Source organism: Festucalex cinctus, chromosome 9, assembly GCF_051991245.1.
Source record: "Festucalex cinctus isolate MCC-2025b chromosome 9, RoL_Fcin_1.0, whole genome shotgun sequence".
NCBI classification, from domain to species: Eukaryota; Metazoa; Chordata; class Actinopteri; order Syngnathiformes; family Syngnathidae; genus Festucalex; species Festucalex cinctus.
In genome coordinates, this window is record NC_135419.1 from 24378768 (window position 1) to 24401659 (window position 22892).

The 22892-nt window shown below is 41.2% G+C and overlaps 1 protein-coding gene across 1 annotated transcript; it reads right to left on the reverse strand.

Moving 5' to 3' along the window:
• Positions 1 to 13295: 13295 nt before the first annotated feature.
• Positions 13296 to 21670, reverse strand: LOC144026295 (uncharacterized). The gene is made up of 11 exons (XM_077532884.1): positions 21479 to 21670; positions 21278 to 21353; positions 20895 to 21166; positions 20673 to 20774; positions 20240 to 20322; positions 19674 to 19739; positions 19390 to 19595; positions 18750 to 18849; positions 17389 to 17536; positions 13843 to 13963; positions 13296 to 13585 (listed from the first exon to the last, which is right to left on the reverse strand). Exons 1-11 carry the CDS (start codon positions 21575 to 21577, stop codon positions 13296 to 13298), a joined length of 1563 nt encoding a protein of 520 aa, XP_077389010.1. The 5' UTR covers positions 21578 to 21670.
• Positions 21671 to 22892: the final 1222 nt, after the last annotated feature.

Consider the following 22892-nt stretch of genomic DNA (forward strand, 5'->3'; position numbering starts at 1 on the left):
TACACACCTTGACCTCCCCACAGGTCCGGTTCATGTGGAACCCAGAAGCCGAAAAGGCATTCAGAGACTTAAAAGCACGATTCACCAATGCCCCAATCCTCAGAGTTCCTGACCCCAAACGCCAGTTCGTGGTGGAGGTAGACGCCTCCAGCATTGGAATTGGGGCAGTTCTGTCTCAGCGATGTCAAGAGGATGGCAAGACACATCCCTGCGCCTTCCTCTCACGCAAATTATCCAAAGCTGAACGCAATTATTCGGTCGGAGATCGGGAGCTTCTCGCCGTAAAGGTGGCTCTTGAAGAATGGAGACACTGGTTGGAAGGCGCCGAACTCCCTTTTGTGATCTGGACCGATCACCGAAATCTGGAATACTTACGCCAGGCCAAAAGACTCAACCCTCGACAAGCCAGATGGTCCTTGTTTTTCAACCGCTTCGTATTCTCTCTGACTTACAGACCAGGCAGCAAAAACGTCAAGGCGGATGCGTTATCAAGAGTCCACGAATCCGAGCCCTTGGAAGCCAAGCCTGAGACCATCCTGCCCTGGGACTGCATAGTTGGAGCCATGAGATGGCAAATTGAGGACGATGTCAAGGAGGCACTTCGCAACGTCACTCCCCCCACGTCTTGCCCGCCACGTCGACTCTTCTTGCCTGAGGAACTAAGGTCTCAGGTAATACACTGGGCTCATACATCACAGCTGTTTTGTCATCCTGGAGTCCGCAGGACCATGTATGCTGTTGCCAGGAGATTCTGGTGGCCGGCAATGGAGACCACCATAAAGGAGTACGTCGCTGCCTGTCCAACGTGTGCCCGCAACAAGACTTCAAATCAGTCCCGGATGGGCCTTCTCCAACCGCTGCCAATCCCATCCAGACCATGGGCAGAAATCTCCTTGGACTTCGTAACCGGACTACCCCCGTCCCATGGTAAAACCACAATCCTCACAGTCGTCGACAGATTCTCTAAAATGGTTCGTTTCATCCCACTAACCAAGCTCCCATCCGCCAAGACCACAGCAGACATCATGATCCACCACATATTCAGGTTTTATGGTTTCCCCTTACACATCGTTTCCGACCGTGGACCACAGTTCGTCTCCCGATTCTGGACTCAGTTTTGCAAAGCCCTAGGTGCCAAAGCCAACCTAACGTCTGGGTACCACCCTGAGGCCAATGGGCAGGCAGAAAGGCTAAATCAACAGCTTGAAACCGGTCTCCGATGCCTTGTCTCCCAGAACCCGACCACCTGGAGCAAGTACCTGGTATGGGTCGAGCTTGCTCACAACTCATTGCCCACATCTGCCACAGGTCTCACCCCGTTTAAATGCGTCCACGGCTACGATCCACCATTCTTCGCTGAACTGGAGGAGGAGGCAACGGTCCCCTCGGTCCAGGCCATGGTTCGTCGGTGCCACAAAGTCTGGTCGGCGGCCCGGACGGCGCTTCAACGCCAGGGAGACCGGGTGAAGAGGGCCGCCGACCGGAAAAGGAGACCGGCACCCGAATACCGCCCGGGCCAGCGAGTTTGGCTATCAGCCAAACACCTCAGACTCAAGGTACCATGTCCAAAGCTGGCCCCGCGATTTGTGGGGCCTTTTCCAGTAACCAAGTCCTGCCGCTGTTCGACTTCGCCTACCAAGATCCCTCAGAATTCATCCAACATTCCATGTCAGCCAAGTAAAACCGGTCCACGAAAGCCCGCTTGTGCCCTCCGAACCCGACCCACCCCCCCCGGAGATGATTGAAGGCGGCCCCGTTTACAAGGTCAGGAAACTGTTAGATGTTCGTAATCGGGGCCGCGGGAGGCAATACCTTGTCGACTGGGAGGGGTACGGCCCGGAGGAAAGACAATGGGTCCCCTCCCGGTTTATCGTTGATCCCTCGCTAATTGATGATTTTTACGCTGAACACCCTGACTGACATTCCTGGGCCGTCAAGAGCCGGCCGTTGAGGGGGGGGTACTGTCACGCCGCCACCGGCGTGGCGGTTCATGCTTTTATTGTTGTATCCCTGTTTCCTGTCTTACCTTGAAAATCTAACTCTTATCTCACCCCAGGTCACTTGCCCTTCCTGCCGCTCCATAATTACCGGTCCCCGCCCTTGATTATCACCACCTGCCACCAATCGCCTACAGCAATAAAAGCCACCTGCATTCTCCCCTCAGTGCCGAAGTGTCACAGTCAGTGCATGGAAGCGTCCCACAGTCCTTATGTCCTCGTTCATGTTGCCAAGTGTTTTTGCCTTGTTTTTGTGCTTTTTCCTCCCCAGTGGAGCGCCTTTTGTTACCCCTTTTGCCTTGTGCCCTTTTTCCTCCCGAGCGGAGCGCTTTTCGTTGTCCCCAGTACCTTTTGCCTGTTTTTTCCTCCCTAGTGGAGCGCTTTTTGTTCTCCACTTTTTTGCTTCCCTGTTCTCCTCTCAGCTTGAGAGGAGACACCTGTTGGCCGGAAATAAACCTGCTGCCTTGGTGGCTTACCTTACGCCTGCGTCTGAGTCCTACCTTACCTCGTCGTGTCACAGCCTCAGCTTCGAGAGGAGGTCCCTCGGGCTGGCACCCTACAATTGTGCCAGTTTCGAGGAATCCCCAGACCCTCTGGAACACTGGACTCGGGACAGCCTCCAGAAGTGCTGCGTCCAGTGGATCTGGCCACTGTACCAAGTTCTGGTGGCTCTCTTGGCTGTAATGGACAGTGCGCTTATTCAGGTCCTTCTGGGGGACAGATATAAGCGAAACACAGAGCTCCCTAGGAATGAACTGAAGCGGGCGGACCCTAGGCAGGCTGAGGAGGACACCCACCTCCTCTTTACCGGACCATCACTAAGGAATTCTTCTGCTGACCTGTCAACAAAGTCCTCCTCATTCCCATCACCTCACACATTCGTGTGTGCTGTGAGGTTGGTGTTGGACGTGAGTGCAAACCATGAGAACTCTCTGTTGGCAGGATTCAGGGCAGAGGGATTCCGTTACTTCCCTCACATCACGTTCTGGGACTTGAGTAGGAGAAGGTGGATGTGGTGGAACCACCATGATCTGGTCCATCTCCACTCACTGAACCTGCAGCCATTTGATCTCTCTGTCATGGCTACCCGTACCCTTCAGGTTCTGAGAGAACCTGGAGGTGTACTGGGACCACGGTATGCCATGGATGTCAGTGGTACTGCAGAGGATTCCACCCCTCCTCAATGGTGAAATCCTCTCACACACTCTGACATTCGTGGCATGCTTTGCAATTGCAATCATGAACATCATGTTTGTTTACTGCAAAGTTCAAAGATGTGCTGCAAGTCATGTCATTGGGTGGGATGGACTAACGGTGCCTCCAGAAGCTGGCCATTTTGGGTAAATTTACCCCGGAGATGGTAAATGTCACCGTCTGGAGACTACATCCCAACATTCTTTACCGTCTCTAGGTGGTACCACCTATGTTCAGGCATCCGCTAAGGGATGAGCCTGATGACCCCAGTGACCAGCCACTGGAGGACGTCCAAGCCACCACCTCCCAGGACAACATGAGGCCCCAAGCAGAAACGCAGTCCTTGTTCCATCCGTTCAACACTAGGAGAGTTTGGTCGAGGGTTAACTCTCTTTTGTGAGCCTTTACCCTACAATGGCACCAAAAGAGGCCTATAAGACTTACCTGACCAAATGCAGAGGGTTGAAGATCCTGGCTCCAAACCGGTACGCTTTTAAACGGAAGAGCTACGCAAACATTGTAAATTGTTTAAATTGTTTTGTTGTAAATAGTTTAGTTTGTTGTAGCTGGCACTGGATCCCTGTGGCATGTGATGTTCTGAGGTAGGATCCCAAAAGCGTAGACACAAATAAGATTTTAACTCTATTTGCATCACATCGAAAGGCGTAAGAACAAACTTGACTAGACGAGAAACAATGAGAATGCGTCGGGAATCACGAGACGCCAAGCCCCCTTGGGCTGCGGAGATGCACCGAGGAACAGTGGTAATAATCCGACAAACATACACTTCTCGGTTCGGCTTAAATAGACACTGAATTGATCGGATTGGCTGTGGCTAGACATGTGGGTAACGGGACTGACATGGAATTATCTGATTGGCTGTTGACCAGAAAAAGAGATTAAAGATTCTTGACATCACATAGCTCATGACATCACATAGCTTAAAACCAGTTGAAACTAGATGCTGATTACATCAGGTCAAAGCACCAGTTCAAAACAGACACTTGACCTCACTGTCATGACCCTTGCACGACCCAAACTTAACCCTGGCGTGACCCAGTCATGACAACACTGACCCCCGCTGTAGGGGTGCTGTGCCACAAAGAGTGCCTGAAGCGCCGGTCAGTGTCCCTGGCGTGTCACCTGTCGCTGATGTTTTCTTCAGCGATCAGGGAGACTCCGGCATGGAGAGTGGGCAAGCATAGGGTGCTGTGGGACTGGGAGCCAGTGTCACTGTTGTGCCGCCTGTCGGCCTCAGGCACCTGACCCTGAGCTGGACATTGTGGGTGCCCTCAAAACCAGTTTACTGTCTAGGGTGAGAAAGTTTACAGACATCGTGGACTTCATCACTGCAGACTTTTCTCCAACCACAGAAACCTGACTCAGAGCTACACCTCAATTTCGTGTTTGATATCTATGATGTAGTTATGCAACTACAAAACCTGGATACGGTGGTGAATGGGTTGAACATGCTCCACTTACTGGGCTGGGGGCAGCCTCCAGAAGTGTGGCATTCAGCGGATCTGACCACTGTGCTAAGTTATAGAAGTTGCCCTGGCTGTAATGCTTAACTTATAAGGGTCCTGCTCACTGACCTTTATAAGCTAAACACAGAGTCTCCTGGGACATGCTGAATCGTACCGAACAATGCGGTAATGCAATCAAGTGGCTTTACCACTTCAACATGTCCAACTTTTCATGTTGCATGAAACGTGACGCGTAAACAAGTGAACTGCATCTGTAAAAAAACAAAACAAAAACCTAGCGATCTCCAGTCCGCAAAATCACATATGCCAAAGTGTAGGGAAAGTCAAATATACCTGCCTAATGTAAAGTAACATTTTCATCCATTAAATTACGACGAATAATGTTGAGCGTAAGCAATAATTGTTTTGTTTCGTCTGTATTCATATACATGAACGAAATCGGGCGACACATTTGGCCACATCCAGACCTATTTATCCTCAAAATAGAACAGCTTAACAAACAGGGTGCGTCCACTTTTGAAACAATTTGAGCAGAGGATGTTTTGACTGGTCACCTCTCAGTAGCGCCCTACAGATTCGACACACGTCAATTCAAATCAACACATTTATTTTACACGTTCAGCGCACATCAAACTCCTGAAGTCGCTCACAAGGCAGTTCAGACACTCGTATTTATAAGCCTGATACTCGCACAGTTAACAAAACACGTAACACGACGGCAGCCGAATATTTACAACACACACGGTGAAGTTTGGGTTTATAACCAAGATCAAACCAATCAAACATGTTAGACACTCATCTCAAGGTCTCATGAGGCAGAAAACTCGATGAAAATTACGTGTGCGCCTACTTCCCCACCACCAGACATTTCGGCTTGAAAATCTCCTCTTCAGGGCTCTGCCATGGTCCATGTTGCATACTAACAGGCGGACTAGCATAGCCAAATTTTTATGTAACTATATTAGCAGCATACTCCTTAAATGTGCCAACATAAGGTGTCAAAGAACAAATTTAAAGTCCATGAATAACTCACTACAACTTGAATCAAGAGCGGCTCGCCACATATTCTGCAAAGTGGGGCACATGCGTGGGAATGACCTGTTGATGTAAGTCCAGTCACCTTTCTTTTTCTTCTTAGTCATAGGCTCTTGTGTTGTATCATCACTGGGCCTTTTCCCAGATGCAAATATGTCGCTCTTTTTCCTTTTTTTTTCTTTTTTATTTACTAATTTTGCTCATGAGCCCAGTGGGGACAGTCTCGCTGGCTGTCATGACTCGGGTCATGCAGGAGTAATGTTTGGGTCTTGTCTCATGTCTGGGGTCACGCTTGGGTTAAGTTTGAGTTGAGTTCATGACCTGTTGGGTGTGAGGTCAAGTGTCTGTTTTGTACTGATGTAACCAAGTTTCAACTAGTTTTAGGCTATGTGATGCTAAGAATCTTTAATGGCAAATGGTAAATGGCACTTCATTTGTATAGCGCTTTTCCACCTTACAAGGCACTCAAAGCGCTTTACATTTTGACTACCCATTCACCTACTGATGACACAGTATCAGGAGCAATTGGGGGTTCAGTATCTTGCTCAAGGATGCTTCAACATGGTCACAATGGCATGGGATCGAACCTACAACCTCTGGGTTGGGAGACGAACACCATACCACTGATCCACGCCACCCCCAATTAATGCTATGTGATGTTATGTGGTGTCAAGAATCTTTAATGCGATGTGATGTAAGAACTATGAGATGTCAAGGATCTTTAATTGCGTTACTGGGTCAACATAATTCCAAGATAATTCCATGTCAGTACTGGGACCCACATGTCTACAGGCTAGCCATTTTGGTGCCCTAAGCATAAATGTTTTGTGGTGCCCACCCCCCCAACACTCCGTCCCCACACCCCATCACCCCTCCCCTGGTAGAAATGAACAATATCTGAGTATTTGTCAGTTTTGCTTAATTAAACAAAACAATTTGTAAGTAGGGCTGGGTTTGAAATATCGATATATCGCTATCATATCGATACACCTTTTCATATCCCAATATCGATACATAAAACCATGTATCAATATATTGACCCCCCCCCATTTTTGTCAATTTATTTACACAGCCTGTGCTGTGGTTGTAATTTATTTAAATGATTATTTATTGTTTTTATAAGGCCATGTTAAATGAAACAGATTAATGTAACTGCAATGGATTCAATTCCTAATGTAAATATTCATATTCTTACTAATGCATTAAATTAGAGCAAGAAGTTTCTACTCTTTGCAGCAATGGTACTTTTGACTGTCTAAAATATGTGCTGCATGAATTCCTCAACTGAATCGAAAATCGTTGTGAATCATGAATTGAATCAGGCTCTTGTGAATCGAATTAAATCGATTCTGGAAATCTGAATCGATACCCAGCCCTACTTGTAAGTGTCAATATTGAAGTTTTAAAAATGTTCACAAAAATAAGTGATAAATAATAAGTCTTTATAAAACTAACAATGACACCAAATACTCAAATAAATAAAGCTAAATGAATTAAAATAAAAAATAAACCTAAACGCCACTACTATTAACAAATAAACATCTGGAAATAAACAAAGTGCAAGCAAGTTAGTAGAGGCCCTACAGAGGCACATGTCTACATTTCTGGGCTGCAAAATCGGCTATCAGGTCATCATATGACAGCTTTTGTGCAATTTCTGCATTTATGTTAGGGTATGAAATGCTCCTTGAACATATTGCAGCATTGATTCTGTATTCAGAAAAACAAGACAATATTCAGGGATTCTACAATGAAATATGGTTTTGAACCACGGTACAAACATTTTCTAAATTGATTAGGATTAGAGTATTGTGCAGGCCTATATTTAAAACACAGGTTCATGAAAATTTTAATAATCTACCTTTTTAGAGAATGACTGATAGGGCACTATGTAAAAATTCTGGACATAATGTTAAAACTATGAATATGAAATGAGGAAATCTTAGTCTTAAGATGATTATTATTATTATTATTATTATTTTCAAATTACACTTTCATCAGTACATGCCGCTCTTGGCCGTTCCATATGAAACAATATTATCTCGTCACATTCCATTTAACATACCGTATAATGAACGTGCTGGTCACAACCATTCCACTGCGGCGGTTTGGAGTGTTTTTGCTAACTGTGGTCATGTAAACGTAGCTGCTACAAAATAAACAAACAAATTGTCATTGTCATACCTGCAAGTGACGCGCGAGCATCATCTCATTGTTTTTTCTTTTCCGCCCCCAATTCTTGATGCCTTTTTGATGACATGTCCAGATATCCAAGAATAAACTTCTGCCAAATTTGCGATTGAAGCACAAAGTGCACCCCACCCCCCTCCCCCTTTCCCTAGTAGTTTGCTTCGTTGGAGCAAAAGTGCACCCCGCCCCCCTCCCCCTTTCCCAAGTAGTTTGCTCCGTTGGAGCAAAAAGTGCACCCCTATGGAGAGAAATTTGTGTCTTTATTTTCAATCAAACAAAAAAGGGATTTGCAATCAAAAAAATATTTCAATCAAACAAAAAGGGGATTTGCAATCAAAAAAAATTTTCAATCAAACAAAAAGGGGATTTGCAACCTCAAATAAATTTTAATCAAACAAAAAAGGGATTTCAAATAAAAAAAAAATTGCAAACAAAAAAAACCATTTCAAACATGGATTTGTATTTAAATAAAATCTTTTGAAAGCATTTTTTTCCGTTTTGTTTGCAAATCTATTTTTTGCTTGCGAATCTGTTTTTTGGTTGCGAATCTGTTTTTTGGTTGCGGATCTGTTTTTTGATTGAAACCTGTTTTTTGGTTGCGAATCTTTTTCTGTGTTGTGTGGGCGGGGTCCTCCGTTCAACCGATGATAGAAGCCTTTTCGTTGGTCAGCTTGGAAGCCGCTGCGACAACTTTCATTGGTCAGATAGGAATGGGGGTGTGACAATGTTCGTCTGACTCTCCCTGGCGCATTCTATTCTACAGTACAGTCGCCGCCAGCAACGAGGTAAATAATTACTTTTTTTTTTTTTTTTTCAAAGTTTTCTGTTTTAGTTACAACTTATATTTATGTAAAAGCAACCCTTGATCTATCGTTTATCTGGTGCTTTGGTCTACCCATGACAATTAGCGTAATCACTCACTCAGCATTGCTTAGCCGTGCTAGCTAGCTGGCTAACTGATAGTGTGATACCTGTCCGATTCATGAAGCTATGTTGTTGGCAGTCAAAACACAAATATACTGCTCATTGGGATAGCTGTTAGTATGAAGTTGTTTGTTTGTTTGTTTTACTCATAAAGAAATCTTTGCATTCGCTTCCCATACAAGCAAGACTGGGAATTGAATTTATTTACACTAGCTGCTTCCCCTACATCTTGGATGTTTGAAGTAGAGATTAAATTCGTGATAATTCTGTGATTCTTATTTATTGGTGCTGGTTGCTTACAAGTCAAGTTGAAAAAGTGGGGGTATCTGAGTAATGGGTACTCGTGCACCGTCCAAGCGGTGACACTACTTCTAGGGTCCAGGCCACGTAACCGTTTGAGTTTGGTTAATCTAGTCATGAATTGTGATGTTTTTTAGTTTTGGTAGTACGAAAAACTGTGAAAAACTTTTTTTAAATTTATTACTTTTTTTTTTTTTTATAGATAGCTGCTGTTGTTTTATTCATTAAGAAAACTTCACATTCTCTTCACAGCACACATTCTCTTCACAGAACATTCTCTTCACAGAACATTCTCTTTACAGCAGGATGGAAAATCAGCCCAGCAGATCACAGGGTCAGGTAGGCCGTCACTTGCTTGAAAGACTGTACATTGGCTTACAGTGACTGTTCTCATGGTGGGGAAATATGAAATCACACATCACCTGCTCTAATTATTCTGCAGTAATCACAACACAAGCATGGTAGGAAAATATTGTTGACAAATCTTTGTATCATTCTTTCAATTGTTGCAAAAATTAATATAATAAGTTGATAAATTAGTTTTAATTTAATTGCTTTAAAATGTAACATAACTAAATCAAAATTAAATTTGTTCACAGTATGCCTGTTGTCAATACAGATCATATAAAAAAAAGTACAGAGATTGTGTTTTATGATAAAATAGGTACAATTCATGTGACCCAGAAGTTATATATATGGCCTGTGTTAGGTTAGAATGTGGCAAAAGTGTAGGGAAGAGGTGGTACAAGTAGGAACAGTGCAAAAAAAGTAGTAAACGATTAAAAACTGGTCAAAAAATAAATAAGGTACCGTAATACATGTGGTTTTACCACCATTGAACAACATTCAGGATGGCAGTTTAGAGTGGGTTAAAGATTTGGCTATATTTTGTTAAAAATATTGCAAATGCATAATGGTTAGAATAAAAAAAAAATATTTGTGTAGCCATAGTTAAATACTCATAAACATGCTCATTCAATTACTATATTTGGGGGAGAACTGTGAATCTTTTTTTTTTTTGCCACTTGCATTATCTTAAGTCTGTTTGTGTTGCAGGAATCCATGCATTGGCACCTCCTGCATAGGGCCAGAGATAGGGTCGCCTCTGTCCTTAACAGCCAACCCGTTGACGATGAATACCTGCACTTCATCTGTGCTCAGGAGCTGCAATTTCTTCGAGCTGGGGCATCATATGTGGACATTCCTGCGAGTGTAATAGAGGGTCTTCAGCAGTTGTGTGAGGTTGTCAGCGGTTATCTACAACAGATGCCCGTCCTACCACTATTCAATGACATTGCTGTAACTGAATTAAGAGGCAATGTGGGTCGACCTGCGATAACCATGGAAAGACAAACTCTTCTAGATCTCCTCAGCACTGGGTTACCCTTGACTTCCTTGTCTGAACTCCATGGGATTTCCAGGTCAATTTTGTACAGGCAAATGAGAAGGCACAACCATTCTGTCAGAAAGTGTTACTCTGACATAACAGATGAAGAGTTGGATCGCAAAGTTAGATCAATTAAAGCACGAATGCCCTATGCTGGGTATAGGCTTATTAAAGGCTTTCTCCAAGCGTTGGGTCATCGTGTTCCATGGAGACGTGTGAAGATGTCTTTGCAACGTGTTGATGGTGCTGGAATAATTTCAAGAATGCTCCAGCTGTCTTGCATTGCCAGACGGACATATTCTGTTCCTGCTCCTTTGTCCCTTGTCCACATCGACACAAACCACATGTTGATAAGGTATACTATTATTTCTCCTGAAAAAATATTTCTACACATTTTTTTATTTGTCTCAATTGAAAATGTAACCTATCACTACTTTTTAGGTACAGTATTGTGATTTTTGGAGCTATTGATGGCTTTTCACGGAAGGTAGTAATCATGATCCTTTTTTTGGTAAAAAAAAAAAATAAAAAAAAAAAAAAAAAAAAACTTATTTCATCTCTTCACCAAACATTATACACACATCTTTTATTCCAGATCTTTTACTTGGATGCAGCAGGAAACAATAAAGCAGAGACCGCTTTTGGATTTTTCATGGATGGAGTGCTGCAACATGGGTGGCCATCCAGGCAAGTGTTCAAAGTAGACTTAATATAATGTTTGTTTTGCTTTTAATTCTTAACAAAAAATTCAACCAATTTTTTTCAACAACAGGGTCAAAAAGCAAGCAGTTTAGCATTTGCATTTCTTTGGTATACAGTATATTGCTTATAAAAGCCCATCCAGGAAGGTCCCTTGCAAATTAGGTTTTGCCTTTGTCTCTACACATCAGTCTGCTGTGGTATAGTTTGTCTGTATCAAACAAAATACATACGTAGAAGAATCAATTTCATCTCTTCATTGGTTGCATCTGTGTTAACTGACCCATTCAGTAAAATTATTTGGAATGATAGTGGTTGTTCTTAATATTGTGTTTAAATCTGGAAACTCAATGAAATATTAGTGGTTGTAAAACTGTACTATACTACTATCTTTACAGAAATAAGTCAGAAATAATCACATTTTACCTAATGAAATTATATGAATGAATTAAATGATGATTAAAGTGAAATACCTGTACTGTAAAATATTTTTTTAACCAAATCCTTGACCCATTCTTAAGTCAAGGTAGTCTATGATAATCTCTAATAAATTAAAGGCCTCATTGTTACTTAAAACTGACACTGAATGAAGAGGATAGATTTGCCATGGATCCCGGAATGGGCAATTTTAACAAGATCTGTCAGAATATTTTTAATAGCCAATGTTGTGACTGTTAGTTTAAATGTATCTATACATTTTTTACAAATGGCATTTCATTACATTAGCACAACTACATAATTTGCTATTTTCCACATTATGTTACATATTGAATTACGTGGCAATTGAAAAGTAACAATCACCCATTGCCTCAGAGCAGCACTGTTACTGTCTATCATGTCATGTTGCCTTTTAAACAAAAATTACACATTTCAATGTGACGTGTTTGAGAGTAATATTAATATCAGCTTGATGTTCTCCATGTTGCCAGTAGTTTCCAGATTAAGCACTCGTAAAACAAGAAATAAAAAGTTGAAGGTATTATATGTACAACACGTGTATCTAAGAGTTTATTGTTTTTGGTTGTTTTTTTTTCCCCTCAAATATTGCATGATGACTTTGGCACATTCTTTTTGAATCTCCTTGTATACACACACACTTTGTATCATCGTGGCGACATCTCATTGACTTGATGCATTTCCTAGCTCCTTCCCCTAAACTCAACCACCAAAAATAATTGGCCTCAACCATAACTCTATTCAAACCTAAACTCTAAAACCAAGTTGTGACCCTCAAAAACAACAACAAAGATACACGCATACATACATACATACATACGTACAAAAATAAACAAATATAAAGTTTTGATAGTGGTAGGAAATAAGTCAAAGACTTCCAAGTTTGAGTTTACAGTAATTTGTTGAACTCAGTCACTTAACATTGTCTTAAAGACTAGGTGTACTTTTTGCAATTACACTTACTAGATTTTCTCTTTCAGAGTGCGAGCAGACCAAGGCGTCGAAAATGTAGACATAGCGAGATGCATGTTTACTGTAAGAGGAACAGGTCGGGGCAGTTTTATTGCTGGAAAAAGTGTACATAACCAGAGTTAATCACATATAACTGTCAGAACATTTTAGACATTTTATAATGCATAATACTGTTTATTAGTATAAATTAAACTGAAATGTCATATTTTATAAAATCATTACAGCCATATTTGTGTTGCCCTATGCTTTCTACTTGGATGCATGCAAAATCATTGTGTGTAAGCTTATAAAAAGAATTGAAAAGATCATCTCTTTTCTTTTTAATCATGGCGCTTATCTCAGCTGGCTCTGGGCAGTAGGCGGGGGACACCTTGGACTGGTTGCCAACCAATCGCAGTTAAGTTTATGTCACAAATGAAAATAAATTCCTGTGTAAAACAGATTGACTTTTATTTCAGGAAAAACATACGTATGAACAGTCAATTATTCAGCATTTTACACAGACATTTCTCTCATAGGATCCAGAACAACTTGGCCTGCCAACAAGAAATCTAGAAAGCTCACAAAATGAACTAAAACAAACATTTTGGGAGGAACAGCCTGTGAGTACTCAAAAACAATTAACGTGATTTCCCCCCCCCCCCCCCCTTTCAATTACACTCTGTCAAATCCGGCACCAAATTTGAGAGCAGTCAGAAGATGTGATTTAAATGAATGGTAGTCGCCCATATGAGTAGTTGGGAATGTAACGGTGTTAGTGCAGGCACTGACAAGAGGGTAACATACTGTGTGACCTGGCATGTGTGCCTCACAATTGTGGTCAAAATTGATTGTTATTTTAAATTGCTCTCTGTCAGACATAAGGAGGTGTTTGTGACCCTGCCCAGTTATCCACTGCATTACCTCAGGAACAGAGGGGTTTCCATCAACTACATCTTCTGCATCTAAAAAGTAAAGAAAAGTGTGCTGGAATTAAGTAACAAACATGTAAAAAAAAAAGTTCTTTTATCAGACAAAGTTATGTTTGATAGATATTTTGAACATTATTTAAACAGGAAAACTACAATGAAACAATCACAGGAACTAAATTTATTTACATTGTGCAATCTCAGTCATTTCATCTGTATTCACCCAAGACATGATAAATGTAGTAGAGGCTACTTATTTCAATGACCGTAACTTTCACAAGTGATTTACATACCCTCAAGTTCAAGTAGAAAATCTTGAAAGTGTTCCAAGATTTTGGACTCAAGCGAGTGCTTTACAGAACCACGTGGGCTCATCACTGGGGCCAAGTGTGCCAAAATGTAATGTGAATCCACCTGAGAAAAACAAAGGCCAAAAGGTCAGTAGTAATTATGTATTCCCAATAATGTGACAGAATTGAAACAGCTGTAAAGGATGCAACTTATTCTCCCTTATATTCGGTTTAAAATATTTATTGTTGATTTGAATTATGGTATACTTGACTGAACATTGTTCATTAGTTATGGGGTCAATGATGTGTCATGTACAGTTTTGCCACCATGCATATCGCAATACTGATGGTGGTAATTTCTGCTGGGCTATGGGCATTACTGCCCGACGCACCACCAACAGTGTCTTAAAAGCAGGTGTACTGCGACACCTCCCTCAACACCTCTGTGGGCCAATGTGGGTCATCAACTGGGGACGACCAGTTGTTAACGTTTCACCAGAACGTCCACTGGTGGCGGAGCGACAGCAGGGATCTCTCCCTGCCGCCCCCAGCTGATGCCCGAGGTGTTTTTCGCCCCCAAACTCATGTGCTTGGATGCCTTTGACCAGAATAAGGGAGCCTCAGCCTTCCCCAAGCCTGCTCAACTTTCTTGGACTGCCAACCACCTTGCGGTGCTTCAGCCTGCCGATTCCCAACTGGACTTCTTCTTGGGCTTTGTATGGATGTATACACATATATATATATATTAGGGGTGTCACGATTCGCCAACTCCACGATTCGATTTAAATTTCGATTTTGGGGTCACGATTCGATTTTTTTTTCGATTTTTTTTTTTTTTTTTTTTTTTTTCTCCGCTCCCCCACTTTATAACACAGAGGCATATGCTTCTGTAGGCTAAGGCTAGTCTATGATCATTGGTTCTATTCATTGTACAGTAAATCTTATTTCAAAAGATCGGCTACATATAGGTGATGCAATTTCCATATTATTTTTGTGTAAATTTATGTAATATATGATAATTGACATTAGGCAGGAATGATCAAATTCAAAGAATTTATTTACAATATAAAGTTAACCGTCTTGTTCTTACTGAAGTGTAAAATAAAAAATAAAAAAACAAAAACAAAAAGTCACAGTGGGTGCCTGCCATCTATTGACTGTTTTTGGTTACAACAGTGTGCTGTGCGTTCCTCTTAAAATAATGTGCAATGTGCAACAACAACAAAAAATATATTGTATCCAAAGTCATGGAACAAATACAGCCTGAACAAACTATATCCCAACATTTACAGTTGCTGGGCATACTGTAGCGTGGTTCAAGTACACTAATTAAATGTTTGAATCCAGCGTTTTCCAAGGCTGCAGGTCTGCTGCTATAAATAGACCTATGGATCTGGCGTTTCGCGCGAGCTGAAGTGTGTGGAAGTTTCACTGTAAATGAGGATGAAATAGTTGGTTGGACCGTTGTTTTCCCACTTCTAGTTGAATTTGATAAATCTAAATCTTTGTGATGCCTGCGTAAATGTCCCGTCATGTTTGTCGTGTTTCCCGTTGTTATAGGCTGGCGGCTCGGGCCCGCCGCCGGCTCCGCTCCCCTAGTATGTATGTGTGTGTTTGTGTCGGCTGGTGCCCGTATAATGGTACTTCAGTTTGAATGCGCCAGCGCGACACTCTGATTGGAGGACTGTGCCAGCGCGACACTCCGATTGGACGACTGTGCCAGCGCGACACTCCGATTGGACGACTGTGCCAGCGCGACGCTATTGTGTATCCGTGTATTATACCCCTATTGGTTATTGTTGTTTCTCCTCCGTTCTGTCAGTTCTGTCAAATGCGGTTATTATTTGTTCACCTTCCACTTTCACTCCCTTGTCAAACCCCTGCCTGAAATTTCAATTAAAACTACTCAGATGTTAAAGTCGACCCGTGTTTATCTACTCTATATTTTCTGTTATTGTGTTACTTCCCTTCCCCTTGACGAGCCGGGCGTAACACCGTGGCCGAGTACAGTACGCGCACATAGCATATCTTGCAACTGTGGTCTTTTTATCGACAACGTGAACGTTGTCGACATAACTCACCGGGAACGCAAAATGTTTCCAAACTGGTGACGAGAGAAGCGGGAGCGGCTTGAAGCACCATTGCTGTGTCTGTCCGCGCTTGCCATCATGACTGCAGGAGAAGTCAGCTAACAAGTGCCGTTAGCTAGTAGCTGAATGGCTGCGTCTCATTTGCTTTCCTGGGAGGTGGCGGCGGTGGCGGCGGGCGCGGGGGGGGGGGCATCGAATCGTGTGTCCTCTCTTCTATTTCGATGCTCGAAATCGTGACGTAATTTCGATCGATTTCGATAAAAAATCGAAATCGTGACACCCTTAATATATATATATATATATATATATATATATATATATATATATATATATATATTTGCCTTTGCAGCTTGCATTGTACCTAAAAAATAAAAACCAGCAGCGTTGCTGTATCGATTTTTTGAGCACACCCCTAGAAAACTACTCCTTGCTCTGCAGTGTGTACATATATGCCAAAGTCACCACACGATATTTCAAAAAAATGGAAATATATATATATATATATATATATATATAGAGAGAGAGAGAGAGAGAGAGAGAGAGAGAGAGAGAGAGAGAGAGAGAGAGAGAAAACTCTAGCTCGGACACTTGTGTTGTACATGCCTTCAAGTTTTTAATTTTATGTTTTACAAGTGCTGCTTTTGGAAACTACTGGCAATATGGACAACATTAGCTGATATGTGAATAAGAAGTGCTAAACACCTCGCTCTCTGTGCTTGGCCTTGGCCTGTTAGAGCCATGGACCTCAATGTGTGTGACTTTGTCTTGCGTTAAAGACAAAGTTCAATATGTTCCTCCAATTTCAGAAAACATCTATGACATGAAAGCTCAAATAGAGGTGTAATTAACACAGTGGACAGGACACCACAAAGTGCTTTCCAGAGCAAACCATAAAATAAAAAATTAAAGATATGTAGAACATGTGTCCAAGCTAACATTTAGTGTTGTTGTTTTTTAATTTTGAAACATCAACAATTTTTGCATAATTTTTTTTATTTACCCTGATGATGTACAAATACTAAGTCCAGCACATTTGAGATGAAAGACACATCTGTCATTAAAAAAAAAGAATGAAACATCCATCAATTTTCTTGACCGCTTAATCCTCACAAGAGGATCACAATCTCAGCTGTCTTTGGGCTTTAGGCGGGGGACACCCTGGACCAGTTGCCAACCAATCGCAGGGGCACATAGAGACAAACAACCATCCACACACAGAAGCACACCTAGGGACAATTTTGGAGCGCCCAATTAACCTGCCATGCATGTCTTTGGAATGTGGGAGGAGACCGGAGTACCTGGAGAAGACCCATGCGGGCACGGGGAGAACATGCAAACTCCACCCAGGAAGACTTAACAATTTAATTTCCTAGTTTAAGTAATGAAAATAAAATCGTGCAAATGTAATTCATATGTATTGTCATTATGAAACTAACAACAGAAATTTTACTAAACCTACCGTTCTTATAAAGGGTGACAAGTCTGTGTCATCAGTTCCTTCTGCTTTTAGATTTCCATTGACAAGATAGTGATAACACCACTCTTGCAGAAATCTTGGTGCTGGTCCTCCTTGGGCAAGGCTCACTGCAAATATTTCACCTGCAGCTCTGAAATGCAGGTAAATCCACAAGATAAAAATAAATAAATGAATAACCATTGCCACAAAACTCAGGTGCTTGCTCTGTTTTAGTTCGAACATGCCACATTTACTTAAATATAGCTGATGTTTTTGTTTTTTTTTTGTTTTTTTTTGTTTTGTTTTTTTAACAAATACACTAAACACCTATTGAAAAGATCAGGCCTGGGGTTCTTGAACTTTTTGGCGTTGGAGCCCAACTTTTCCAAAACACAGTGCCCGGCCGGGGCCCATTCACATATGGTGACAACTTTTATTGTTTGCATTCAATAACTACATCAATTCCACTTCTTTGTGCACGCACTTACTGTAACTGCCAAGTACTACCCTTACTTATAACATTTAACAAATACATGATTAGTTGAAACAAAACATAGGTCATTGTATTATATTGTAACTACAGGATTACACGAAAGCAACAGCCATCACCTAAACTTGAATAACATTTTAAATAATTAATCAATTATTTTTATTTTTCAGATTTACCAAGAAGAATTCATGTTGTAAGAGTCTTCCAAATTTGACCTTATCGATGCCATGGATCACTGAGGAAAAGACATTTATAGTTGAGGCCTATTTTCGGCTGAAGTCTATCCATGCAGCTCAATTGCAATTCGGATGTTGTGAATCACCTGTCCACTCAATGATCTACAGATGGGTCAACAGGTTCAGAACCCATGGGACTGCACATAACTTCAATTTTAAAGATACTAACAGACAGATCTGCAGTCAAAATGCTCCACAGACTCCTGGTTGATTCAAAGCTCCTGACTTCGCCGACACACAGACTTGCTTGGGCAATGTTGTGTGGTTTCCTTGATGATTTCAGTCATCCAGTGTGATTGTTAGTGTCTTTTACATTGAGGTTATGCACAGTCCTAAGGGTTCTGAACTTGGTGACCCATCTGAACCGTTCTTTGAATTGCAATTGAGCTGTGTGGATATACTTTAGCCGAAAATATGCCTCAACTATAAATTTTATTTCCGCAGTGGTCCATGGCATCTCGAATGTCAAATTTGATAGACTCTTAGAGCATTAATTCTTCTTGGCAAATCTGAAAAATAAAAAGAATTGATTAATTATTTAAAAAGTTATTCAAGTTTAGGTGATGACCATTGTTTTTGTGTCACCCTGTATATGGCCATGGTAATAAACAAAAGCACTACAAACAAGTGGAACATACTTGAAAAGCTCATCATCCAAATTACTGATGGAGTATTTAGGTACTTTCCCCTTTTTACTCTCTCCTTCAAAGAGTCTGTTCTCTATTCCAGCAACCATTGCTGCAACCAAAGAAAGAAAGGAGTGGGGGACAGAACAATAGACCACAAAAAAAGTTACTAAGCTGGATTTATAGAACAACATTGTTACTGCAGTCTGGTACAATTACAAATATACATGTATTATTATATTGTGTAATTGCACTGCAGTGGTTCCCAGAACCACCAGAAGAACATATTTTTTTAATGAAAATCATTTTACAGTATTTTGTTTCATTACCTTGAACATTCATTTTGGGAAGTTCGATAATCAATACCATGTTTTTTTGTGTGTTCGTGTTTTTTTTTTTTTTTTTTTTTAAGAACAAAGTCAATAAAAGTGTTTTCTAAATATTCTCTGATACTGAGTAATAATATAAAACTGTATAACTGTAATCTGTATGACATGATATTGATCTGGGAAATAAATTACGTAATGTTTAAACCTACCCCCTGTAATATGCTCACATACGACTAGAGATACGCGTGTCTCAGATCGGGAAACACCTCTCTACTGCATTCAACACAGATGTACCAAAGTAATAATGAAAACACACTACTCACTTGAAAGAAACTCTTTCCTCAGTGCGCCAGTGTCAACACCTGCTTCTCCTAGAAAGGAAACTTTCAAAGGGTTCACTGGGCTGCCATTCTTTCTTCGCTTCCAGAGTTTCAGACCTCTGTCAACTATACCATCTCTGGACACACACATTTCAAAAGTCTTGCTTCTGTCTATCTGTGTTGAAAGCCACTGAAGAACATCATCTTCACTGTTGAAGGTATAAAAAAAAAAAGTACACATAAATATAATTCTACTTTTTCAAGTAAAAATTAGTTTGATTAGTTACCATGAGATCTGATCCAGACCGGGGAATGTTTCGGCTGTGTTAAGCTGGCAGACATTCTTCTCCATCCTAATGTAAAAATGTAAAATAATAACACATTTAGTATTTATTGTTAAGGGTGAAGTTCAACATTTTCACTCAGAAATAAACACTAAATAAATACGGAATTTGTAAAAATAAACTTCTTCTCAATCTACACCTCTGGGCTTCTGTTAATGTGTGGTGGTGATTTTGACCTCATTCGCAAGATACCTCGTCACTTATTCTCGCAGGTACCATAGTTGAGACACCATCTGCTGCTGTACAGCAAGCTACCGAGGCTTGGCTGAGTGCCGTCAGAGGCAGGGAGCGTGAACGTTAAGCTTGTATGGGTTGAGCCATGGGAGGGGTCGGTTTTGAATTGTTTCTTTACAAACAGATATGGTTTGTTCACAAATAGAAACAGTCAAAATTCCGGACTTCACCTTAAAGACTTTAATTCACATAGTTTTGTCTTTGAACTTACACTATGCAACCCTATTCAAGCAACCGTAAAATAAAAACACAACATAATGTAACACAATAGTTACCTGTCACTGCAGAAACTTGCATGCAGTTCAATTTCTGACTCTGGAAATTCTTGTGTGCAAATTGGACATTTGACATCACTTGCCTATGTTAAGACACAATATAATTCAGAAGATATGTCAGTCTGCAAGAAAGAACTGTCAGTTTGATTAAATTCCTAAAGGAGTGTCAACTTTCAAACTAAGTAGTTTATTAAATAAAAATGTTCATTATAATTTCCCTTTGCTCTAAGTTCTAATGGATTTAAATAGAAAACAAATGTACTGTACGAATTAGCAACTGGACATTCCAAAGGGGGTGGTGTGAAATAATATATTTGAAATATAGCTTTGAGTGCATTACTTTGTACAAATTAACAGGAAGTATGCATCTGAAGTTATCAGTTTCGCTGTTCGTCTCCATGAAACCCAATGTTATTTGACTAAGTAACTGTACCTGGTGGAAGCAATGTTCTCCAGAAGACTGTGGCACATCAGAAATACACCCTGGGGCTGAGCTTGGGGATGCTACCTCATCCAAACACAGCACATCTGACTCCTTAGCAAAAACAGAACAGTTTTACCAAATTAAAACTCACCATAGAACATCCTTCAGTAAGTGATATTAGACCAAGACTCCAAAAATGTAAATTCACAAGCAATGGAGAAAATAGTTTACCTCATCTTCAAAGTCTGATGTGCCGGAGCACTGATCAATGTGCAATGCCAACATCTGGAGGGGCATCTCCATTTTGCAGTTTTTTAAAGTTGCTTTTGGCATTAGAGCAAACTTTGGTGAATCAGCTGGAAGCGGTGTTAAATCTAGCTCATCTTGGAGGGGCACTACATACAGCACAAATTTCCCTCCACTTGAGGCCCTTTTGATTAAGGAACCAGTGTAACCTTCTGCTTCTAATGCAATTGCAGACATCTTCCTCCTTCCATTTCCCCCTAAGAAGCAAGTACAACATTTTCTTTAAAAACAACAACAAAAAAGTGGATAACACTCAATGACAGTAAATGTATTTATTTAAATTTCTAAATTTAGTACTTAAAATGCACCTGCTGCTTTGAAAAGAATCCATCTGTCCTCAAGAATGTTCATCCTTGGATAGGCTTCTTTTAGCAAACTGGATAACTAATAGGTAAAAATATGAACATGTTTTACTACAATATTTACTTTCCCTAGTCTCATAAAATAAACATTCCTAACTACATAAATTAAATATGAACACTTCAAATTCAATCAATCCAATATCTCACCTGTGTGTGTGTTATGTCGGATGTAATGGAAAGTGTCCGTTTTCCCAAGCCTGCTTGTATAAGCTGCAACTCCTCAGGGGGGGTTGGAGTTGATTCCATTTTACAAGAAATTAAGAAAAAGGATAAATCAAATGGTACCCATTTTTTTACAATTTTCGCAGGTTTGCAACCACTGTTTGAGCGGGCTTTGTTTTTTCCGCCACGTCTGAAATACCCAGGAAAAGATCTAAAGGATAAAAGGAAGGTTAACACTTATGTTAAGAAGGAATGAATGAAAATGGTTAAAATATAAGCCACCCTCATACCTGCCCATCTCAATCCCCAGACCTGGCCTTTCATCACTTCTGCTCTGATTTTGACCAGAACCTTCAGGAATTTCTCTGTTGAACACTGATAAAAAATGCTGGGCAGCTTCATTAACTATACGTTGATCATACTGTAAAAGAAGTTATGATGCCTGACAATGTTGTGTAATTGTGCAGCATAACACATCTATCAAAAACAACTTCTTCCCAGCATGCTTGTGTTATAACTGTCACATACAGTCTTATTTCATATTTCATGATAACAGTCACTGTGAGCCAATGTACAGGTACATGCTTTCAAGCCTACCCGACCATGTGATCTGCTGGGCTGGTTTTCCATCAGAGTCAGGAAAAGACAGAGGGGTATATTCACTAAGCATGCGCTGCGTCCGGTAATAGCACAAAAGATTGCACCACAACTGCACCCGCAGGCAGCGCCCAGTTACCCACCTATTCACTAAGGATATTGCTCTAATCATATACCGGCGCAAACACTCCCACAACACTGACAGCTTGGAGCAAATTTGCACCTGATTTACCACACATGGCAGTGGATTTGCACCAAGAACATGGTTGTTATAGTAACAGTTGCGAGAAAGATGACATGATCAGAAAGAGAGGTTGGACCGAGAGTAAGCGTTTAGAGCGCAATTAAGCTGTACAGAGCAGAGAGGACGACGACGACGTCATTCATTCATAAAGTACAAATTGTTGGTGCAAACGTTTTTTGAAAATAATTTTCAGAGGTTGCCGTGGGCGTACAGTATGCATCTGGCACGTAAAAATGATCGTAAAATGCCTCCCAGCCATTGCCAATCAGCCCGGGTTACGTTATGTGTCCTAAACCAACATAGAAAATTTCTCTCCGTCTCTCTCTCTGTCTCTGTGATCAGCCAGAGAGCGACAGTGCACCGTGCCACATGCACTGCTGTCATGATCCCGGGATCCAGCCTGTGGCAGGTTAATACATGCTTTCCATAGATGTTATTTGCGTCACGCAGAAGTGATGTGGCTATATGCGCTGGCGTTAGTGAATTAGACGCTGCATATCAATGAGACTCATTTGCATTGGGGTGGGCATTTTTTGCGTCAAATGTAATGCAAATTAC

Coding starts and splice junctions, on each gene's coding strand:
- LOC144026295 (XM_077532884.1), bottom strand. CDS start 21,577: ATGGAATCAACTCCAACCCCCCCTGAGGAGTTGCAGCTTATACAAGCA. Junction 21,167..21,277: donor GATTCTTTTCAAAGCAGCAG/GTGCATTTTAAG, acceptor CTTGCTTCTTAG/GGGGAAATGGAAGGAGGAAG. Junction 19,740..20,239: donor GCAAGTTTCTGCAGTGACAG/GTAACTATTGTG, acceptor TTTTTACATTAG/GATGGAGAAGAATGTCTGCC.